The 23649-nt window shown below is 41.2% G+C and overlaps 1 protein-coding gene across 1 annotated transcript; it reads left to right on the forward strand.

Moving 5' to 3' along the window:
- Nucleotides 1-521: 521 nt before the first annotated feature.
- LOC114314238 (uncharacterized) lies at nucleotides 522-1145 on the forward strand. Its single transcript, XM_082889184.1, has one exon. The coding sequence runs from the start codon at nucleotides 522-524 to the stop codon at nucleotides 1143-1145; it is 624 nt and encodes a 207-aa protein (XP_082745310.1).
- Nucleotides 1146-23649: the final 22504 nt, after the last annotated feature.

Genomic DNA, 23649 nt, shown 5'->3' on the forward strand with positions numbered 1-23649 from the left:
TATTGTTGATTCCGAGAATTCAGCTAATTGGGAATGGTTTCTTCGTAATTTGAAAGAAGTTGTTTGGGGTGGGCGAATATTAACTTTCATATCTGACCGCCACGTCGGATTATTACACTCTATGCCCATTATTTTCCCTTCAGCGCATCATGCATATTGTTTGTTGCATCTCCAAATAAACTTGCGGGATCGAATGAAATATGTTAATGCATCGCACAAAATTGGGTTGATGCGTAAGTCACGGGAATGTGCATATGCGCCCACTGTTACTTGTTTCAATGAGAAATTGGAGGAATTGAAGAAGGCCAACCCAGCTGTGATTGAAGATTTTATGAAAGACCTGCACCCCAAACACTGGTCTAATGCGTTTTTCAGGTAATTCACGGCCTGCACAATGGGTTATGGCATATTTAAAAATTCCCACATGTTTTTTTGCAGTATGTTTTGTTTTTGCCTTTTTAATTTATGCTCCGTAAATGGGGTTTTTTTTTTTGTTTTAAAAGGGGCCAATCGTATGGGAGATGTGCTCAAATGCTGCTGAATCTTTCAACAATTGGGTTGGTGAGGCCCGTCATCTCCCTATCACGAGATTGGTCGATATGATAAGGGGTCAAATAATGGAGCAGATGTCGGAGCGCAGAGTTAAATGCAGTAAATGGGACGGTGTGATATCCCCGAAAATGGAGAAAAAATTGGTGGCAGCGTATAACGATAGCAGGGCTTGGTGTGTGAGCCAGGCTAATGATGATGTCTATGAGGTCCACTCCCACCCATCGGTGTTGGTTGATGTCGGCAAGCAGACATGTTCTTGTTATCAGTGCCAGATCAACGGGTTCCCATGTTCCCGTGCTGTCGTTGCATTCCGTAATAGTGGGAGAAACATCTACGATGCCATAGACTCCGCATTTTGCATTGATACATTTCGAGCTACTTATAGCGGAACCATATACCCCATCCCAACAGTGGGGAGGCCACTGTTTAACCCAGCTGAATGTTTGATAGCTCCGCCGATGGCCAAGCGTCCTCCCGGTCGGCCCAAACGGAAGGGAATTCCGTTCAAGGGGGAGGTAGTGCAACGTATACGTTGTGGTCGTTGCGGAAAATTGGGCAATCACAATAGGAAGACATGCAAAGAGCCATTATAGGTGGGCTCACATATGATTTAATTTGGTTGTTAACAAACTGGGATTCTGGGTTATTTTGTTTTCTGAAATATTTTCCTCCTTTTTTTTCAATCAGTCATTTACTTTCTGTTATTGGTTTAATTTATTCTGTAGGATATACATTTTTATGTAACCCAGCAACCATTTCAGTTCGCATTGTTGAACAATTACACTCCACCTTTAACACCTAACCATTTTAGTTTGAAATCTGTTTTGCTTAACACTGTGAAGACATGAAAATAGCCAATGGGTTTTATTTTTTCAAATCTGTTTTGAATCACATTGTCTACACATGAAAAGAGCAAATGGGTGCCAGTTTTTGTTTCAAATCTGTGGACATCATAACAGATTTGGACACCAGTCATCCACTTTATGTTTTTGGTTTAATTTGTTTAGTAGGACATACATTTTTGGTCCCCACTATTGAACACTAACACTGCTCCTTTGAAACACAACCATTTTATTTTCAAATCTGGCTTTGATTAACACTGTGAAGACATGAAAAGAGGAATTGGTGCCGTTTTAGTTTACAAATTTGTTCAAATCATACCAGAACATTCGCCCAAAGCGGACTCGGCCAACCTGTAGCCGGAACGGCAATGGATTTTTAATGTTTGGGTGGCTTCTTACAATCCATTGTCATTGCACAAAATATGTACCCAGTACCAACTGCGTTAAAATAAATTGAATGCGAAGGTAATTTTATGTTACGCTCAACATGGTATCATCACAATTCTAATTAAGATGGCAATGCGAAATTAATCTTTTCTCATGTCATATTAAGCATGTGCTCGACGTGCTCAGTCTTTGCATGTCCACTTCCATATACATCAAGCCACGCATACTCCCGTGGTGGAAAACAGGTTTACCAAACTGAGTGTCGTCATGCCCAACTCCTGCATAGATCACACCATGTTTACATACCCAGGCCCATCTGCCATTTAAAAACAATCTACTTCACATGGCACAAAAGTGTAATGCACTGTGAACCTGTTATTATGCAATAGGTGAGACTATTTGAATAGCTTACTAAATAATATCAACATTCATATCCACAAAGTACTGGATCCTAACCCAAGATTAAACCATTGGGCACTTCTGCATTACAAAAAGTAATGTATATGAAACTAGTTTTTCTCTCCTACTGTTATGTGTTTCCAGACTAACAAAATATTATATACGTCGATACGAAAAAACATTATAAAACATCCTAATGCTGTTGTTGCACCTTGCGCACTGGCAAATGTCTTCTCAACCTCTTATAATGTCCTCCCACGGAGTCTTCTGCCCGGGTCACTTAAGAACATTTCCACCATTGCAGCTCGTAGCCCAGTTGGGGTCAGACCGTCCATCAAAGTATTCACTTCTACACCACGAATGTACTGCCTGATTATGAAGCACACGAAAATCCCACAATCCGACCTGCACTCACAAACACCGGTGTCAACGTCACTTACGTGATACATCATCAAAACAGTATGCTCAAAAAAAAAAAGAACATTACTTACGACTCTGGAACTTATTGTGGACAATCCACAACAGATACAAAACTGCCATCAAACAGCTCTGCCCCAATACCTGCAGCTGTAACTCGAGGCTTCACAAATTTGTTGTGGTGATCAGCCACCCATTGTTTCTGTCCATTTTCCACATGTCAGTGCAGTTTTGTCCACAGTAACATTAACATTTTCTACATTGTAATCTGCCAATCATGCACATTGAAAACTGAAATTTGTAAACAGCACTTACAACTTTTAGAGCCTCATTGTAATGCTCATCGTGCACTCCACGTCTTGGCCGCATCGAATTGTAATGTTTCCAATTCCCACTTTCTGAATCGCACGGCATGACTGTCCAATGGTTGGCATTGTAGATTGGGAAAATTGTGTATCTGCAACCTCGTGCAGCCTTCATGTGAACATTCAAGTACTTCGCTCGGGAAACAGCACTACTGTTTCGCATCATATCCTGCACAATTGTCCATAACCACCGTAGTCGTATCAGGTTTCATTATGCAAATATTTTTTTCAGATTTCAGGCAGTCAAATAAAACTGAAGATACATAATGTACAAACACTAGTGTAAATGTACGATGTCCCAACATATTCTGCCCTTCCAGATACCATCTTATGCATTTCAGTCAACATTGCAGCGTATGCATCGATTACCTGCAACATATGTTACCCATTAAAATTCCAGCACAATAGCAGTAAGAACTTTGTAAATTTACATTTCCATTTACATTTTCTTCACTGTGTTTTTAAATTCATTTGCCCTTTCCGACTGCCACATCACTCAATTCACAAAGGAAGCAATGGTCAGATTTGCATATGTTTTTTTAAAATAATTAAAGAATCAATAAATACCCTACGATTTGTTGCGTGAAACCAGCTTACATTGCCGTGTATGGAGTTCTACTGCACCAAATCTTTGATGTCCGTGAAATGAACTTGTATTCCATTGTGTCCACTATCCCATACTATTAACCTGCACACCGTAAACCAAAATTACAAACCACCATAGAGCATAGTTTTACAAGTTGTACATGTCAAAGAATACAACATTCCATCCGAACAACCTACCCGTCCCCCTCTAAAGTGTACATTTTTTGTAGTAGTTCCCTGTCTTCATCCTTCAGCATGTTCCACACAGTGTGCCGCCTATTCAGACCAAAGCCATTCCAGGTTTTACGCTCCACCTCGACGTCCTCAACACTGTAAATCACCCCGGGTTCAACTGATTTACCAAGTCTGACATTGGTGTTTACCTGTGGACGCCCAAATATGCCAGGATATTCGTAGTCTGATAACCTAAATTCCCGTCTTGCCTTGTTCTTCACCCTTCTCACAAGTGACGTAATTTTCGGCCCAGAAGTTGTTGCACCTTCGGTGTGTTCACAATGACCTTCTACAGCAACGACAGCTGCGCCATCTTTTACATTGCCACCAGCTACTGTCTGTGCATTTATGGGGCTGCACCTACCCTCAACCCTTGCTACAGTTGTATGTACAATCCCATCTGCAAAGCCATCTGTCAAATCTTCAATCCCAGGGTCATTGTCAACAAGTTGTAATTCGTTGATCCGCACGTCTTCGGGTTGGCCTGTAGGACATGCAGACTGCTGCGCACTTTCATAACTAGTCACATTGGCAGACCCACTCACTTTCCCTGACAGACTATTACTTGGTGTTCGCTGATTGGATCCATCATTCACAGCAAATTGTGTGACCTCGTGCACCTCAAGGTCATCAAGACTATCTTCCAAATTGCTTATTTTTGTCTCCAATCGATCAACCTGCTTGCTGAGCCGGGCAATTTCAGAATCCTTATCCACAATCACAGTATTTAAGTTTGCAAACAAATTACCAGCATGCCGCCCGAACAGTTTCTCCAGTGTTTCCACACGCTGTTCCAGTTCACATATATGTACGTCTTTCATATTGATCTCACTCTCTAATTCAGTAATTCTGACTTTACAAGTTATCAGCTCATCGTGCACCCCTCTTTGTTCCTCACCCACGTCTTCACCATCTGGAGTGCTGGCCAGTTCTAGAAGATTTGGGAACAATACCGGCCAAACCTCTCCACGTGACACCAGCTTCCTAGCTACTTTTTCCTTGCTGGTCGGTGTTCCAGTATTTTTATTATCATAGTCATTGCCCCCCTCTATTTTCATGTCACCCTTGGTTTTTTTGGCCGGCTGCCAACAATTGAAGCTCGGCTCCATGCTGCCAACATCATCTGTCTCAATCACAGCCCTGTGTTCATCGCACACTCCAAGCGGTTCCACATCCATCCTAATTCTACCACATTCTTTTGGTTCAATCGCAGCAGCAGGCACCTTGAGAATATGACATTCATTAATCGTCCCAACAAGTTTGCCACACTGGACCTAAGGAAAATTACCAACAAAACATAACACAATTTCAATGTTTTGGTGTTGGAAAATTTTGAAAAACAATTAAAAGGGTTCTAATTCCATACATCAAAGCAACCTTCTGACGACAAATTTATTACTCTTAGTTTCCCCACAGCGGCTGCAATGTTCCATCGACAAAATCGTGGTGTCACGTCAAGCCGTTCCGGAGCGACGATGTTTGAATGCTCACAAATAAGAAACTGAAATTAAACCATGAAACATCCATTAAATAAACACTAAAATGGATTATATGTTTTAAAGCTGAAATTGAACCACCAAACAACCAATAAACATACGTACCAGCAATGCTACTATGCAACCAGTGACCTTCTCTGGCTTATTGTGCATCTCATTTAGTGACCCAATCAATGTGTTCCTTATTGTTGCACTCCAGTCATAGTGTTGCAATGTGTCTAGTTTGTCGATCACACGGACAAATGCCCAACCTATATGCTCGCCGGTCGTTGCGAAAAATAACTTGGCGCACACATAAAGACACAGCAATTTTGCCACATCTTCTTCGTCATGCTCTGTACGACCACAGATTGCTTCTTCCATCAAGTCCTTTATTACTTTTGAAGAAATTCGGCTAACATTTGCGCAGCGTCTTTGCATGAAATCAGACGTCCCTTTCCCACCCTGTGTCATATCCAACTTCTCCCTCCCACATTGTACGCCGAAGATCAACCTGATGTCGTTGTTGCGCAATGGTAACTTAGCTCCACCGATGTGGAATTTCTCATCTTCAGGGTTGTAAGTTTGTATTATCCGACATACCGTCGCATCACATTTTTTGAACATTTTAGGATCCAGCTCGTTAGCCCGAATAGCATCAATCATCAGCCAGAATGGCGTTCTCTGCAACTATCTGATGTGCCCATCGCGTAATTCCAGTTCCAGAACTATGCTAATCAGCCCGGATATGTTTGACCGGTACATTAATTTCGACGGATCAACATCAGCTCTCCGAACAGGATCACCCGGCCGTTTCTGTTTCTTGAATGGGAGCTTTGCTTGTCTTTCACTGGCTTGCCTTGTCGATGTTTGTGGTGACCTCAAGCCAATTTTCCATTTGCCAGTCCTACTGCCACTGCTACCTGAACATGTTTTACATGCAAAGCAGCAGAAACAAATTAAAACTGCCAACACAAAACATAAAATGTCATGAGGCATAACCATGAAAAACTGAATATTTTACACCGCCACATGTTCCAGCATCAGGCAATTTACCAGAAGAACACAAACTTTTATGCCCCATGTCATGCCATCAATGTAAAATCTGAACTCACACATTAACATCACACAGCCAAACTCTGGTTTTCATCTCATCGCGCAATAGACAACGAGTATGCATTGCATGCATCACTATGAAGTACTAACCACTATCACTTCCCAACTAACTAATTTCATTGTTTTGTACTACATTATGTACAAATGCAACGAACCGTAGTCACGCATTTCAACAATAACATCCAACAATTAAAGTGACGCTACGTAGATTATGTCAATGCATTAAAGAACAATACAAATGTCTCACCACTGCAATATGACTTTCACATTGTCAAACACGCTACATAACATGATTACGACTAAGCATTGGACAACAAAACATAAACAAAAACAATGGGGACCCATCTGAAATTTGCGAATACATCACTGACATGAATCTTGAACAACATTACAATTTTCTTCAATGTAAAATGCCCAAAAACACTGTACGCACACCCCCACAGGTACATGATAGTATACACCACCAAACAAATAGGTAAACCATCTTCCCCTGAACCCCCCTCCCCCCCCCCAAAATTTAGGAAAACCCAGTACACACTTGATAATAAAATTGCATTACCATCACATTCACATTCACCGCAGTAACATTTCGACAAAATGTCAAAAAAACACACCACCTAACAGGCCAAGAACATTGACAAACTACTTTCCGAGAAGACGCATGCATTTCTCAAAATCGCACCAAAAAAACAACACTACTTCAGTGTACATATTTCACAATTTCATGTATTTCACAAAGCCCACAACATTAAGCAGTTCCCAAAGTATTTCACCTATAGCTCCACAACTTCGTAATGTAAATGAAAGCAAGGGTTTACGTACAGAGACGATTAACCTTACCTGGAACCATTGTCGGCGGCCTACGAAGACTTTCTGCTCGTTACTTCGAAGCACAACTGCGTCACAAGCACCTACACCGCCGGGTTTGATGTATCAAGAGCCAAGGGGTTTGCGTATTTGATAGGGATTACGGTAAAACACAAAATGCTATTCTATTGACATGGATTTCACATCGTCAAGCAATAATCTGCAACTGCAATGCCTAACATCCCTCCATTAACATCGGAAAATTGTTCAACCTTCCATACACGACTCTTCGATTACGGGTTTGTTTGGAGGGAAACAAATTTCTACAGAGGACAGGTTTGGGGCATTCCAGTCATTACGTCGCTGGGGGTTTACTTAATTGCCCTTACTAAAACGCGTAAAAATTAGTGTAACACGGGTTTAGTTGTCATTAACATTATGTTAGGACTAATTGGATCATAAGATAAAAGATAGGACTAAATGGATCATAAGATGAAGATTTGGGATTTATTGGTGCATCGCCCATATATTTTTAATATCATTAAAAACTGTTAATTGACTTGATGATTTATTAATAAAAAAGACGATTTGTTATGAAATTAAAAATCTCAAGAAATGAAATGTAATTTTCAAAACTACAAGATAATTTGTATTTTAATCAAATTTTATGGATGTTTTTGTAATTTATCTTAAAAAATATTATATATATATATATATATGTATGTATGTATATGTATGAATGTATTTAGCAGAGCAGAGAGGGGAGAGGGAGAGACGAAAGAGAATAAAAGGGGATCACCACTAATTTGATTAATAGACACGTGGGGGTAATATAAGAGTGGATAAGAAGATTGATGCAAAATCTTGGTACAGAAGATCTTAACCCCAAACTATTGGTATCCCACCTCTCTCTCTCTCTCTCTCTCTCTCTCTCTCTCTCTCTCTTATTTTTCTTCAAGTCTCCATTATTATGCACTTTAATTCACCATGTTTTGCTCATTCATTACTAGTTTGAATCCCTTGAATTAGTGAGAGCCATTGTTTACATTACTGATAAACTAGTGAGGCAGTGAGATTTGGGTGGGAATTAAAGTCTTCCATTGAAGAGAGCTTGGTGTTCTTCAGAGTTCATCCTCCTCTCTACCTCGTTCCTTCAGTTTTGTTTTCATAAAGCTCTAGGAGGTTGGAATTTTCTCATTTTCTTCTTAGAACAACATGCTAGGGTTTATTTCAAGTTAATCATCTGATCTCATGAGTTAATGGCATGATTTGGTATAAAAAGCATGGTTTAAATTGTTTTTATTTAAATCCATGAAATACATATGTTACTTTATGTTGGAAATTTTGGTTTAAAGGCTTATTTTAGGCCAAAATTGAGTCTAAAATTGAGTGGATCCCGAACGTCTTTTGGGACGGATCCGAAGAGGTGACGTGTTCCTTGTCGCATGGCAAGTTACACGGTGAAAACGGTTCATCAAAACTATTTATGAGTGAATGTGAAGTTGACGTCATTTTCGGGTTCGAGGAATGGACATTTAAAGATTTAAATATGGATTTCCTTTTAATGGGTTGTCCCACATTGAAACTTTAAGAGAGTTTTTTTTTATGTATATAAGCTCTAGATTACAACACTTGGGTTGGGCCCCAAGAGGCACCCCAAGTTTGTAGAAGGGAGGAACTATGGACAAAGTGAACTTTAACCCAAACCACCACGCGCGCGCCGCCACCGACCGGCCGGGCACGGGTGTGGGTTGGTTCTTATATTAATTTTTTTGACAAAATTATTTTGAATTTTTTCAAAAATTATTGCAGGAATTTTAATTTAAATTTGAATTCAAATTGTCCAAATAATTGTGCCCATTCCATTTATTTTTCAAACATATTTTGAACCTGGACAGATTCAAACTGCTGGGCAGTTATCTATCCAAAAAACTGCCAACAGATTTGTTGCAGTTTGAAACTGAATCTGTTTGTTTGAGTAGTGCACCTGTTCAGTTTGAATTCATACCTTTTAAGGTTTGAATTCGTACCTATTTGGCCCTATAAATACATGCCATATTCCAGCATTTTACCCATCCGAAAATCAGTCTGCAATTTATATGTTGTTGTCCAAGTTTCTTCTTTGCATTATTTATTCTTCATTTTAGTTTTAGAGAAAAAACAAAGAGAGTATAAAACACAAGGTTCTAGTTCGCTGAACAAATATGTTTGAAGTGTTACTACAAATTTGTGAAGATCATTGTATCCTGGGAGATAGACGTCACATATCCGTAAGCACCGTTGCGAGACGAATCTGTCTTAAGAATAGAGTGTCACACACTTGACATGGTCTTTTATTTTTTTATTCGGTTCGACAAAATAAATTATATAAGTTATTTATTTTATTTTGTTTGATTTAGATTCAATTTATTTTATTTACACAGAAGATTGTTCCAATAATCTTAAGAAAGATTCGAATTATTCTGTTTGCAGAATTTTTCGTTTGTTTCTTTTTGTCTTTCTTGTTCTTATAAAAAATTATTTTCTGTGGATTTACAAAATAATATTCTGGTTGGAAAAACAAATAGTGATTATATACTATTTGACAGATAGCAGTAATATACTGTCTATTTTCTTTGACAACTAGTAGTAATATACTGGTGTCATTAACAATTCAGAATGTTTATTTGTGGAATTTTTTCAAAAAATAATTTTGGTTTTCTTAATTTATTTCTGAGTGTTCTTTAATTAAAAAAATTCAGTTTTAGTTTTTTTTTTTAATTATTGAAGTGTTACAGAAATTTAATTTTCTGTGTGGAATTAATTTGGTTAAATAAAATTTTATTTTATTTTCAAATTAATTGAAAAATAAAAATTACATTCTTGTTTCTTTTATTTTTACAGAATTTAATTCTGTGAAATTTGATTAATTTTCTATGTAGTATAAATTCTAATTATAATTTTATTTTATAATTTAGAATTAATGGCTACTAAAACAAATGCTCAAACGAGTACTACTGTGGTGGCTGCAATTGCGCCAACTCCCATCCTGTTGTGACAGTACCAGTAAATCACGGTGAAAAGCCAGAGAAGTTCTTAGGAACTGATTTTAAAAGATGACAATAGAAAATGTTGTTCTATCTTACAACTCTGAACCTGATTTTCTCCGTGAGGATGCGCCAACCCCCCCTCCTTACGTTTTCTCCGTGAAGATGCTCTTATTTTGAAAGAGGATGAAACCGACAGGCAAGTGATTGTTGCGGTCGATGCCTGGAAACATGCTGATTTCCTTTGTCGGAACTACATCTTGAACGGACTTGACAACACGTTATACAACGTCTATAGTCCTATCAAGACAGTAAAGGAACTTTGGGAGTCTTTGGAGAAAAAGAATAAAACGGAAGATGCCGGCTCAAAGAAATTTATGGTTGGCAAATTCCTAGACTTTGTAATGGTTGATTTTAAGATTGTGATCAGCCAAGTTCAAGATCTCCAACTCATTCTGCATGACATTCACGCAGAAGGCATGTCTCTCAGTGAATCCTTCCAAGTTGCAGCTTTAATTGAGAAATTACCACAAGGCTGGAAGGAATTCAAGAATTACCTCAAACACAAACGTAAAGAAATGTCTTTGGAAGAATTAATTATGCGTTTGAGGATTGAGGAGGACAACCGCAATTCTGAAAAGCGGCCTGGTAAGCATCCTATGGAGTCTAAGAAAAATGTGGTGGAACATGCTTCAAAAACCAAAAAACGGAAGTCTTCTGGAGAAAGTTCATCACAAGGCTCTAAAGGGAGAGAAAATAAAAAGTACAAGTTTAATGGCAAATGTTACATCTGTGACAAAAAGGGACATCAGGCCAAAGATTGTCGTAGCAAAGGCAAAAGTAAAAGAAGAATAAGCAAGAAGCATGCTCAAGCCCATATGACCGAAGTGGACAATATTTCTAATGGTGTAGATGACATTAATCTTTCTGCAGTTGTTTCCGAGGCAAATCTTGTTAGAAATCCTAAAGAATGGTGGGTGGACACTGGTGCTACTCGCCATATCTGTGCCGACAAAAAGATGTTCACATCTAATTTCATAGTGGACAATGGTGAACAACTTTTTATGGGCAACTCCTCAATTTCCAAAGTTGATGGACAAGGGAAGATTGTTCTCAAGATGACATCTGGAAAGAAATTCACTCTCAACAATGTGTTGCATGTACCAGACATTCGCAAGAATCTTGTTTCCGGATCTTTGTTGATTAAGAATGGGTTTAGGCTAGTGTTTGAGAGTGATAAATTTGTACTTACTAAGAACGAGATGTATGTAGGAAAAGGTTACATGTCTGATGGCCTTTTCAAGATGAATGTAATGACCGTTGTACCCTCTGTTATGAATAAAAATGCACCTTCTTCTTACTTGCTTGAGTCTTCAAAATTATGGCATGGTAGACTTAGACATGTTAATTATAGATCTTTGCGTAGATTAATTAATATGGAATATTTATCTAAATTTGACATTGATTCAAATCATAAATGTGAAATTTGCGTTGAGGCAATTATCCAAAACTCCTTTTCATTCAATTGAAAGAAGTACGGAACCACTTGAATTAATTTATAGTGACATTTGTGATTTTAAATCAATTCAAACTACAGGTGGGAAAAAATATTTTATCACTTTTATAGATGACTATACTAGATATAATTATGTTTATTTAATTCGAACCAAGGATGAAACTTTGGAAACTTTCATTCAATATAAGAATGAAGTTGAAAATCAAATTGGTAAGAAAATCAAGAAACTTAGAAGCGATAGAGGTGGTGAATATGAATCACCTTTTGGTGAATTTTGTAAAGAACATGGAATAATTTATCAAACCACCGCTCCTTGCTCACCTTGGCAAAATGGAATTACTGAAAGCAAAAATACGACTTTAAAAGAAATGATGAATGACATGTTAATAAGTTCTGGATTACCTCAGAACTTGTAGGGGGAAGCAATACTTTCTGTAAATTATATTTTAAATAAAATACCCCGAAAGAAAGTGATTCAAACACCTTATGAAATGTGGCATGAGAGAGTACCATCCTACAAATACTTAAAAAGTGTGGGGATGTTTGGCTAAAGTGGCTATTCCTAGTCCTAAAAAGACTAAGATAGGTTCTAAGACCATTGATTGCATTTTCATTGATTATGCCATGAATAGTAGTGCATATCGATTTTTGATTTATAAATCAGAACATACCGAAATTGTCACGCCCCCAAACCGCCCCTAGTAGTTTGGTGCCGTGATGGCCGGTAATCCGTAATTACCGAAGGCCAACTTACAAAATTCACACACAATCAGAGTATTTATATAGGGGGCTCACAAATGCGGAAGCAATAATTCAAGCTACAAGTGGTCCATAAGAGCAGTGCATAGGTCAAATGAAATGACACACATCTTTATAAAGTCTTACAACTTAAATACAATAAGGAAATGAGATACAAAACACATCCTGACCAAAAGGCTTCTCAAGCCGACATATACAAGTACAAATGAAAATAAGCCGAGAAGCATGATCTTCAAGATGGCACAAAAATGCTAATCCAAAACATGTCGGCAATGCACCCAAAAATACATCGGCATCACGTCTAGGCCTCAATGCCTTCTGGTTCATCACCTACATATATATAGAGAGGGTGAGCTTGGATACTCAGTGAATGATATTAGAAATAAAGGTTTTGCATGATTGATATCCAAGATTTCTTTCAAAACAATACATAGCATACTTTACAATCAAGAGGGAAATCAAGTTCATTGCCGGCCTTTCAAGTTCTTTGGATGTTATTACATCTACTTAATACAAGAGGGTGATGACAATTCCAAGACAAGAGTGCAGTTGCATTATAGTCCCCTGCAACTAAGGACTTTCAAGACAAGAGTGCAGTTGCATTATAGTCCCCTGCAGCTAAGGACTTTCAAGACAAGAGTGCAGTTGCATTATAGTCCCCTGCAGCTAAGGACTTTCAAGACAAGAGTGCAGTTGCATTATAGTCCCCTGCAGCTAAGGACTTTCAAGAAATGTCATCAAAACAAGATAGTGTTTAATATACAAGTAGGGACAGTCATTCATGCTAGATCAAGTACTTTTCAAAACAAGGCAAGACGAGATTTTATGAAAGCAAGTGTAACATAGCTTTATTAAAAATACCACTCATATAGTTTCTTCACACGTCGGGGTCAAGACAAGCCCAAGTCCTACAAACACAGGGCAAAGCCTATTGAATGCACTTTCAAACAAGTCCCTTATGTACACAAATGTTTTCGGAAAACATGCTGGGCACCAACCAGGTCTAGGCCGAGGTTCCACACCTCCTCGCCGAGGTGTGTTCCCGAGGGCCACATGCAAGGAAAAGAGGTCGGGAAACTCTGGGTTCCCCTCTGCTGATGAATATGAAGAACATGAGTGTGAGAACATGAAAAATACGAATGTTCGATTAAAATCTGTTATCACAAATCTGGGATTTTCGTGCTATGAGTTTGAAAACATGGACCTGGGTACCCGTACTTGGAAATCATGCAAGAACAAACACAAAAACATGATTCTTTACGCAAGCTTTCGGATCAAAACAAGACTTTTCTTGAAGAACACATGAATGTCATTTTCTCTTTCTAAAATCGAGCTTCAAAACGATGCATGGCTTACAAATCATTTCCAATCATGCAATGCAATAACATAAACGTAAAGAACATCATGAGCAGATCAAGAATCTAACCTTAGAACGCGGATCTAACGGTCGGATCTCTAGGAATCAAGCTTGAGGATCTACTTCCTCACTCTAAAACTCTTTCTTCCTCCTAGAGCTTCTCTCTCTACAAGACAAGGTTATGACACCAAATGATAGTTTTCTATACCCGGTTCTGGGGTTAACCCTCTGCTGAGACACGTGGCGGCGACTGGTTGGGTTCCTCCTGAAAAGGTGGCTGACAGACCAGACAAAGCATGGTGGAAAGGGTGTTCAACAAGCAAAGCGGTATGGGCTTTCTGACGAGGCAATGACATCGGCTAATAACGAGGCGTATCTAACACGCTATACAGAATGGCACTCCGGCAAGGGGTGACATCGGCTAACAAAGGACTTTGGCAACTAAGGTGACAATGAGCTCGGCTAGGAAGGACAACACTTGACTAAGCTGTGCCACATCTTGGCCTAGATGCGCCACACCTTGGCCTAGGTCGTACCACTCCAGGACGAGATCACTAGGGTGCAAGGTGACATCTCGGCTAATGTGGTCAAGGCAAGGACGGAGGTTAAGCAAGGGGTTCCAAGATACTACCACTAGACTAAGGATGACCTCGGCTTGGAATAACATCGGCTAGCATAACTCAGGCAAGGCGTAACCTAAGTTTCACATCAAGGAAGGAACAAGACAAGCACACTACACTTAGACAAATCACAAGGCTTCAAAACAAGGCATGGATCACATTAACTCAAGCGAAACAAATCACAACATACACATGCAAACTTAACAAGTCATAATCATACCGATGCTCATGAACATGATGAGGACAAAAAAAAAAAAAAAAAAAAAAAATGTGGGTTCCTACAGTCTACCCTCCTTAAAGAAGTTTGGTCCCCAAACTTAGGTTGCCTTGTCCTACGAATAACTCCGGGTAACGGATTTTCATCTCCTCTTCCTTTTCCCATGTGGCCTCCTCGCCATAATGTTTCTCCCATTCGATTTTCACCATTGATATCGACTTGTTTCTCAGCTGTCTCACTTGTCTGTCGATAATTCTCGTCGGCTTCTCTTCGTAGCCCAAGTCTTCATTAACTACAACCCCGGAGTAATCTATTACATGCAGTGGGTCTCGGATACATTTTCTCAGCATTGAGACATGGAATACGCTGTGGACTTGGCTCAAATCTGGCGGCAAAGCGAGTCTGTAAGCAACGGTGTTAACTTTCTCCAGAATTTCAAACGGCCCAATATATCGGGGTGCAAGTTTACCCTTCTTCCCAAATCTCGAAACTCCTGTCATCGGCGAGACCTTCAAAAATACATGATCCCCAATTTCAAATTCTAACTCCCTCCTTCTTTGGTCGGCATAACACTTCTGTCGACTCTGTGCAGTTTTAATCCTCTGCTGAATGAGTTTGATCTTTTCAGTTGTCATCTGAACCAACTCGGGGCCAATTAGAGCTTTGTCTCCTACTTCAGTCCAACATATCGGCGATCTACACTCCCTTCCATACAAAACTTCATACGGCGCCATACCTATGCTGGCTTGATAACTGTTGTTGTACGCGAACTCTACTAATGGCAAATGCGACTCCCAACTTCCCTGGAAATCCAACACGCACAGTCTGAGCATGTCTTCGAGTGTCTGAATCGTTCTTTCTGTCTGCTCGTCGGTCTGAGGGTGAAAGGCTGTGCTAAATCTCAACTCTGTTCCCAAGGCTCTTTGTAGACTCTGCCAAAATCTAGAAACGAACTTCGGATCTCGGTCTGACACAATGGACATCGGCACACCATGAAGTCTAACGATCTCATTCATGTACAATTCGGCAAGTCAGTCGGCATTGAATGTAGTCTTGACAGGCAAAAAGTGAGCTGACTTAGTAAACCTGTCGACTATAACCCAAATGGAATCCATACCTCTTTGCGTCCTCGGCAAACCCACTACGAAATCCATGGAGATGTGCTCCCATTTCCACTCAGGAATCGACAAGGGTTGAAGAAGTCCTGCCGGTCTCTGGTGTTCTGCCTTCACTTGCTGACAACACAGACACTGAAATACGAACTCGGCTATCTCTCTTTTCATGTTCGGCCACCAAAAGGTCCGCTTTACGTCCCGATACATCTTGGTGCTCCCTGGATGGATGGCAAACTTGGAACTATGAGCCTCTTGCAAAATCCTCCTTTTTAACTCTTGTACGTCGGCCACGCACAATCTTCCTTCAAACTTAAGCACTTGATTCTCCATAGTGTATCCCGGCCTCGGCTTGGTGACGAATTCATCAATTACCTTCTTGAGGAGCTTATCCTCCTTCTGTCTGGTCTTCGTTTCCTCAATAATCGTCGGTTCCACCGAAACCGCTGTCAGGCACGCCAAACTTCCAACTAACTTCCTACTCAAAGCGTCGGCTACGGAATTTGCCTTACCTGGATGGTACTGAATCTGCATGTCATAATCCTTCAGTAGCTCGAGCCATCTTCTCTGCCTCATATTTAACTCCTTCTGAGTGAACAGGTACTTCAGACTCTTGTGGTCGGTGAAAACTTGGCAAGATGTTCCATACAAGTAATGACGCCATATCTTCAAAGCAAAAACTACAGCAGCTAGCTCCAGGTCATGGGTAGGATAATTCTTTTCATTGGGCTTCAACTGTCGAGACGCGTACGCTATGACTTTACCTTCTTGCATTAACACACAACCCAAACCCTTATGTGAAGCATCACTGTAAATCTGAAATTCTTCATTAGCTGATGGTAGTACCAGAACTGGTGCTGTAACTAACCTCGTCTTCAGCTCCTGGAAGGCTGATTCTCTTTCGTTGGTCCATTCATAAGCTGCTCCCTTCTTCGTTAGTTGTGTCAATGGCACTGCAACCCTTGAGAAATCCTTCACAAACTTTCTGTAATAACCTGCCAAACCCAGGAAACTACGAACCTCAGACACGTTGGTCGGCGTCGGCCAATTCACAATGGCTTTAACCTTACTGGGGTCAACTGATATACCGTCTTCATTAATCACATGCCCTAGAAATGAAATGCTGGAAAGCCAAAACTCGCATTTACTTAACTTGGCGTACAACTTCTTATCCCTCAAGGTCTGCAGGGCAAGTCTCAGATGATTCTCGTGCTCGCTCGTACTCCCGGAATAGATCAATATGTCGTCGATAAAAATAATGACAAACTCATCTAGGTACGGCTTAAAGACTCTGTTCATCAAGTCCATGAATGCTGCTGGGGCATTGGTTACTCCGAAGGGCATTACCAAAAATTCGTAGTGGCCATATCTTGTCCGAAAAGCAGTTTTCTCAATGTCCTCGGCTTTAACCTTCAACTGGTGGTAGCCCGACCTAAGGCCAATCTTGGAAAAGACTCGTGCTCCTCGTAGTTGATCAAGCAAATCGTCGATTCTAGGCAATGGGTACTTGTTCTTGATGGTCACCTTATTAAGTTCTCTGTAGTCAATGCAAAGACGATGTGTGCCATCCTTTTTCTTAACAAATAGAACGGGTGCTCCCCACGGTGAAGTGCTCGGCCTAACAAATCCTTTGTCCAACAATTCTTGTAATTGCGATTTCAGTTCTCTAAGTTCGGCTGGGGCCATTCTGTAGGGTGTTTTGGAGATGGGTTGTGTTCCTGACAAGATGTCCACAGTAAACTCTATTTCCCTATCGACAAGGTGGCCAGGCAACTCATTCGGAAAGACATCGGGGAATTCCTCAACAACGGGTATGTCGGCTAACTCAACATTTCCATTCAGATCACTTAGTATACTGCATAAATAACCCTGACATCCTTTTTGGATCAACTTGCAGGCCTTCATGGATGAGATTAAGTAAGGTGGGGGTACTACTCCTTTACCTTGGAAAATGACCTCAGCTTGACTTGGGGTCTTCAATGTGACGCTCTTAGTAACACAATTAATGGACGCATGGTTCGCTACTAACCAATCCATTCCCAATATGACATCGAAATGGGTCATGCTTAATGGCATCAAATCAACTAACAACTCTACACTCTCAATCATAACAATACACGCCCTATAAATGGATGTAACAATCATATTTCTTCCAGACGTAGTAGACACAGATAATACATAATCAAGGGGTTCTAATTCTCTACTCAACTTCTCGGCGAATATAGTGGACACAAATGAATGCGTAGAACCCGAATCAATCAATACGTATGCATCTTGAGAACAAATTGAAAGGGTACCTGACACTACCGCCTCGGCATTCTGGGCGTCTCCGGGTACCAATGCAAAAACTCTGCCTTGCCTTGCCTGTATTCTCCCGACGTTGTTGTTCTGTGCAGAGCCCGAGGTGCTTCCATTCCTCTTTCCATTGTCAGTCCCTGCCTTCGAGCAGTCCTTCACACGATGACCTATCTCGCCGCACTCATAGCAAGCTCCTGTTGCCCAACGACAAACCCCGAAATGTAGCTTTCCACAACTCGCACACATCTGCTTGGTGTTACCTTCCTGATTTGAGTTGCTGGAACTGTCTGTGCTCATTCTCTTCTTGGCATTGAACGGAACTCGGCGATTATCATAATTCTGTCTCTTCCTCTGACCCTCACTTGAACTCTGGTATCGGTTTAAATTAGCTTCAGCTAGGATGGCCTTGTCCAGTACTCCAGCGTATGTCGGCATATTGAGCATATTGACCCGATCTTGTATCGGTCCACGCAACCCACTTTCAAACTTTCTCGCCTTCCGATAGTCGTCATCAACCATGTGAGGCGCATACCTCGCCAATTCGGTAAAGGCGCGATCATACTCTGCCACTGTCTTGTTCCCTTGTGTCAGATTCTGGAACTCCGTGGTCTTTCGGTCTCGGACGCTGAGGGGAAAATGTTTGTTGTAGAATAACTCCAGGAATCTGACCCAAGTCAAACTCGGATTACTTCCTCGAACCATCATCCACCACCTGCGGGCGTCGTCGTCTAACGTGAACGCTGCCAGAGATACCTTCTGAGCGTCTGTACTGGGGAAAATTTCAAACAGCTTCTCCATTTCTAAAACCCACGCCTCGGCTTTCATTGGTTCTATGCCCCCTTGGAATCTTGGCGGTTTCATTTTCTTGAACTCTCTGATCAGGGTTATCGTGTCGTTCCCATATAAAGCTTGCTGTGGAGGCACTTGTGGTACTGGAGGGGGTGGAGGCGGAGCTGCATATCGGCCATTGGTCTGCTCGGCCTGGGTAAAGGTGGTACCAGTATCCTGTGGCCTCGGTTGTCTCAGCTCACGAACCAAGCCTTCGACTAACCTTTCCAATCTCTCCAATCTATCTTCTGAATGATCTCGGTCAACTGGAGGTCTACCTCTCCTCATGATGCTAGGATGATGCAAGATGAGAATTTAAAATAACTAAACAGATAATATGTATACAAGTAACAAATGTCCATGCTGAAGTGATGCACACGCAGTCAAGTAGCAAGCAATATGATGCAATCCTAACATCATTCTAAGGAAAATCCTATGCTCTTTAGGACTCAAGGTGTGTGAATAACGTATTATAAGGAACGCGTGCTCTGATACCATTCTGTCACGCCCCCAAACCGCCCCTAGTAGTTTGGTGCCGTGATGGCCGGTAATCCGTAATTACCGAAGGCCAACTTACAAAATTCACACACAATCAGAGTATTTATATAGGGGGCTCACAAATGCGGAAGCAATAATTCAAGCTACAAGTGGTCCATAAGAGCAGTGCATAGGTCAAATGAAATGACACACATCTTTATAAAGTCTTACAACTTAAATACAATAAGGAAATGAGATACAAAACACATCCTGACCAAAAGGCTTCTCAAGCCGACATATACAAGTACAAATGAAAATAAGCCGAGAAGCATGATCTTCAAGATGGCACAAAAATGCTAATCCAAAACATGTCGGCAATGCACCCAAAAATACATCGGCATCACGTCTAGGCCTCAATGCCTTCTGGTTCATCACCTACATATATATAGAGAGGGTGAGCTTGGATACTCAGTGAATGATATTAGAAATAAAGGTTTTGCATGATTGATATCCAAGATTTCTTTCAAAACAATACATAGCATACTTTACAATCAAGAGGGAAATCAAGTTCATTGCCGGCCTTTCAAGTTCTTTGGATGTTATTACATCTACTTAATACAAGAGGGTGATGACAATTCCAAGACAAGAGTGCAGTTGCATTATAGTCCCCTGCAACTAAGGACTTTCAAGACAAGAGTGCAGTTGCATTATAGTCCCCTGCAGCTAAGGACTTTCAAGACAAGAGTGCAGTTGCATTATAGTCCCCTGCAGCTAAGGACTTTCAAGACAAGAGTGCAGTTGCATTATAGTCCCCTGCAGCTAAGGACTTTCAAGAAATGTCATCAAAACAAGATAGTGTTTAATATACAAGTAGGGACAGTCATTCATGCTAGATCAAGTACTTTTCAAAACAAGGCAAGACGAGATTTTATGAAAGCAAGTGTAACATAGCTTTATTAAAAATACCACTCATATAGTTTCTTCACACGTCGGGGTCAAGACAAGCCCAAGTCCTACAAACACAGGGCAAAGCCTATTGAATGCACTTTCAAACAAGTCCCTTATGTACACAAATGTTTTCGGAAAACATGCTGGGCACCAACCAGGTCTAGGCCGAGGTTCCACACCTCCTCGCCGAGGTGTGTTCCCGAGGGCCACATGCAAGGAAAAGAGGTCGGGAAACTCTGGGTTCCCCTCTGCTGATGAATATGAAGAACATGAGTGTGAGAACATGAAAAATACGAATGTTCGATTAAAATCTGTTATCACAAATCTGGGATTTTCGTGCTATGAGTTTGAAAACATGGACCTGGGTACCCGTACTTGGAAATCATGCAAGAACAAACACAAAAACATGATTCTTTACGCAAGCTTTCGGATCAAAACAAGACTTTTCTTGAAGAACACATGAATGTCATTTTCTCTTTCTAAAATCGAGCTTCAAAACGATGCATGGCTTACAAATCATTTCCAATCATGCAATGCAATAACATAAACGTAAAGAACATCATGAGCAGATCAAGAATCTAACCTTAGAACGCGGATCTAACGGTCGGATCTCTAGGAATCAAGCTTGAGGATCTACTTCCTCACTCTAAAACTCTTTCTTCCTCCTAGAGCTTCTCTCTCTACAAGACAAGGTTATGACACCAAATGATAGTTTTCTATACCCGGTTCTGGGCTTAACCCTCTGCTGAGACACATGGCGGCGACTGGTTGGGTTCCTCCTGAAAAGGTGGCTGACAGACCAGACAAAGCATGGTGGAAAGGGTGTTCAACAAGCAAAGCGGTATGGGCTTTCTGACGAGGCAATGACATCGGCTAATAACGAGGCGTATCTAACACGCTATACAGAATGGCACTCCGGCAAGGGGTGACATCGGCTAACAAAGGACTTTGGAAACTAAGGTGACAATGAGCTCGGCTAGGAAGGACAACACTTGACTAAGCTGTGCCACATCTTGGCCTAGATGCGCCACACCTCGGCCTAGGTCGTACCACTCCAGGACGAGATCACTAGGGTGCAAGGTGACATCTCGGCTAATGTGGTCAAGGCAAGGACGGAGGTCAAGCAAGGGGTTCCAAGATACTACCACTAGACTAAGGATGACCTCGGCTTGGAATAACATCGGCTAGCATAACTCAGGCAAGGCGTAACCTAAGTTTCACATCAAGGAAGGAACAAGACAAGCACACTACACTTAGACAAATCACAAGGCTTCAAAACAAGGCATGGATCACATTAACTCAAGCGAAACAAATCACAACATACACATGCAAACTTAACAAGTCATAATCATACCGATGCTCATGAACATGATGAGGACAAAAAAAAAAAAAAAAAAAAAAATGTGGGTTCCTACATCTACCCTCCTTAAAGAAGTTTGGTCCCCAAACTTAGGTTACCTTGTCCTACGAATAACTCCGGGTAACGGATTTTCATCTCCTCTTCCTTTTCCCATGTGGCCTCCTCGCCATAGTGTTTCTCCCATTCGATTTTCACCATTGATATCGACTTGTTTCTTAGCTGTCTCACTTGTCTGTCGATAATTCTCGTCGGCTTCTCTTCGTAGCCCAAGTCTTCATTAACTACAACCCCGGAGTAATCTATTACATGCAGTGGGTCTCGGATACATTTTCTCAGCATTGAGACATGGAATACGCTGTGGACTTGGCTCAAATCTGGCGGCAAAGCGAGTCTGTAAGCAACGGTGTTAACTTTCTCCAGAATTTCAAACGGCCCAATATATCGGGGTGCAAGTTTACCCTTCTTCCCAAATCTCGAAACTCCTGTCATCGGCGAGACCTTCAAAAATACATGATCCCCAATTTCAAATTCTAACTCCCTCCTTCTTTGGTCGGCATAACACTTCTGTCGACTCTGTGCAGTTTTAATCCTCTGCTGAATGAGTTTGATCTTTTCAGTTGTCATCTGAACCAACTCGGGGCCAATTAGAGCTTTGTCTCCTACTTCAGTCCAACATATCGGCGATCTACACTTCCTTCCATACAAAACTTCATACGGCGCCATACCTATGCTGGCTTGATAACTGCTGTTGTACGCGAACTCTACTAATGGCAAATGCGACTCCCAACTTCCCTGGAAATCCAACACGCACAGTCTGAGCATGTCTTCGAGTGTCTGAATCGTTCTTTCTGTCTGCCCGTCGGTCTGAGGGTGAAAGGCTGTGCTAAATCTCAACTCTGTTCCCAAGGCTCTTTGTAGACTCTGCCAAAATCTAGAAACGAACTTCGGATCTCGGTCTGACACAATGGACATCGGCACACCATGAAGTCTAACGATCTCATTCATGTACAATTCGGCAAGTCGGTCGGCATTGAATGTAGTCTTGACAGGCAAAAAGTGAGCTGATTTAGTAAACCTGTCGACTATAACCCAAATGGAATCCATACCTCTTTGCGTCCTCGGCAAACCCACTACGAAATCCATGGAGATGTGCTCCCATTTCCACTCAGGAATCGACAAGGGTTGAAGAAGTCCTGCCGGTCTCTGGTGTTCTGCCTTCACTTGCTGACAACACAGACACTGAAATACGAACTCGGCTATCTCTCTTTTCATGTTCGGCCACCAAAAGGTCCGCTTTACGTCCCGATACATCTTGGTGCTCCCTGGATGGATGGCAAACTTGGAACTATGAGCCTCTTGCAAAATCCTCCTTTTTAACTCTTGTACGTCGGCCACGCACAATCTTCCTTCAAACTTAAGCACTTGATTCTCCATAGTGTATCCCGGCCTCGGCTTGGTGACGAATTCATCAATTACCTTCTTGAGGAGCTTATCCTCCTTCTGTCTGGTCTTCGTTTCCTCAATAATCGTCGGTTCCACCGAAACCGCTGTCAGGCACGCCAAACTTCCAACTAACTTCCTACTCAAAGCGTCGGCTACGGAATTTGCCTTACCTGGATGGTACTGAATCTGCATGTCATAATCCTTCAGTAGCTCGAGCCATCTTCTCTGCATCATATTTAACTCCTTCTGAGTGAACAGGTACTTCAGACTCTTGTGGTCGGTGAAAACTTGGCAAGATGTTCCATACAAGTAATGACGCCATATCTTCAAAGCAAAAACTACAGCAGCTAGCTCCAGGTCATGGGTAGGATAATTCTTTTCATTGGGCTTCAACTGTCGAGACGCGTACGCTATGACTTTACCTTCTTGCATTAACACGCAACCCAAACCCTTATGTGAAGCATCACTGTAAATCTGAAATTCTTCATTAGCTGATGGTAGTACCAGAA

Source organism: Camellia sinensis, chromosome 9, assembly GCF_055761805.1.
Source record: "Camellia sinensis isolate YWXY chromosome 9, ASM5576180v1, whole genome shotgun sequence".
NCBI classification, from domain to species: domain Eukaryota; kingdom Viridiplantae; phylum Streptophyta; class Magnoliopsida; order Ericales; family Theaceae; genus Camellia; species Camellia sinensis.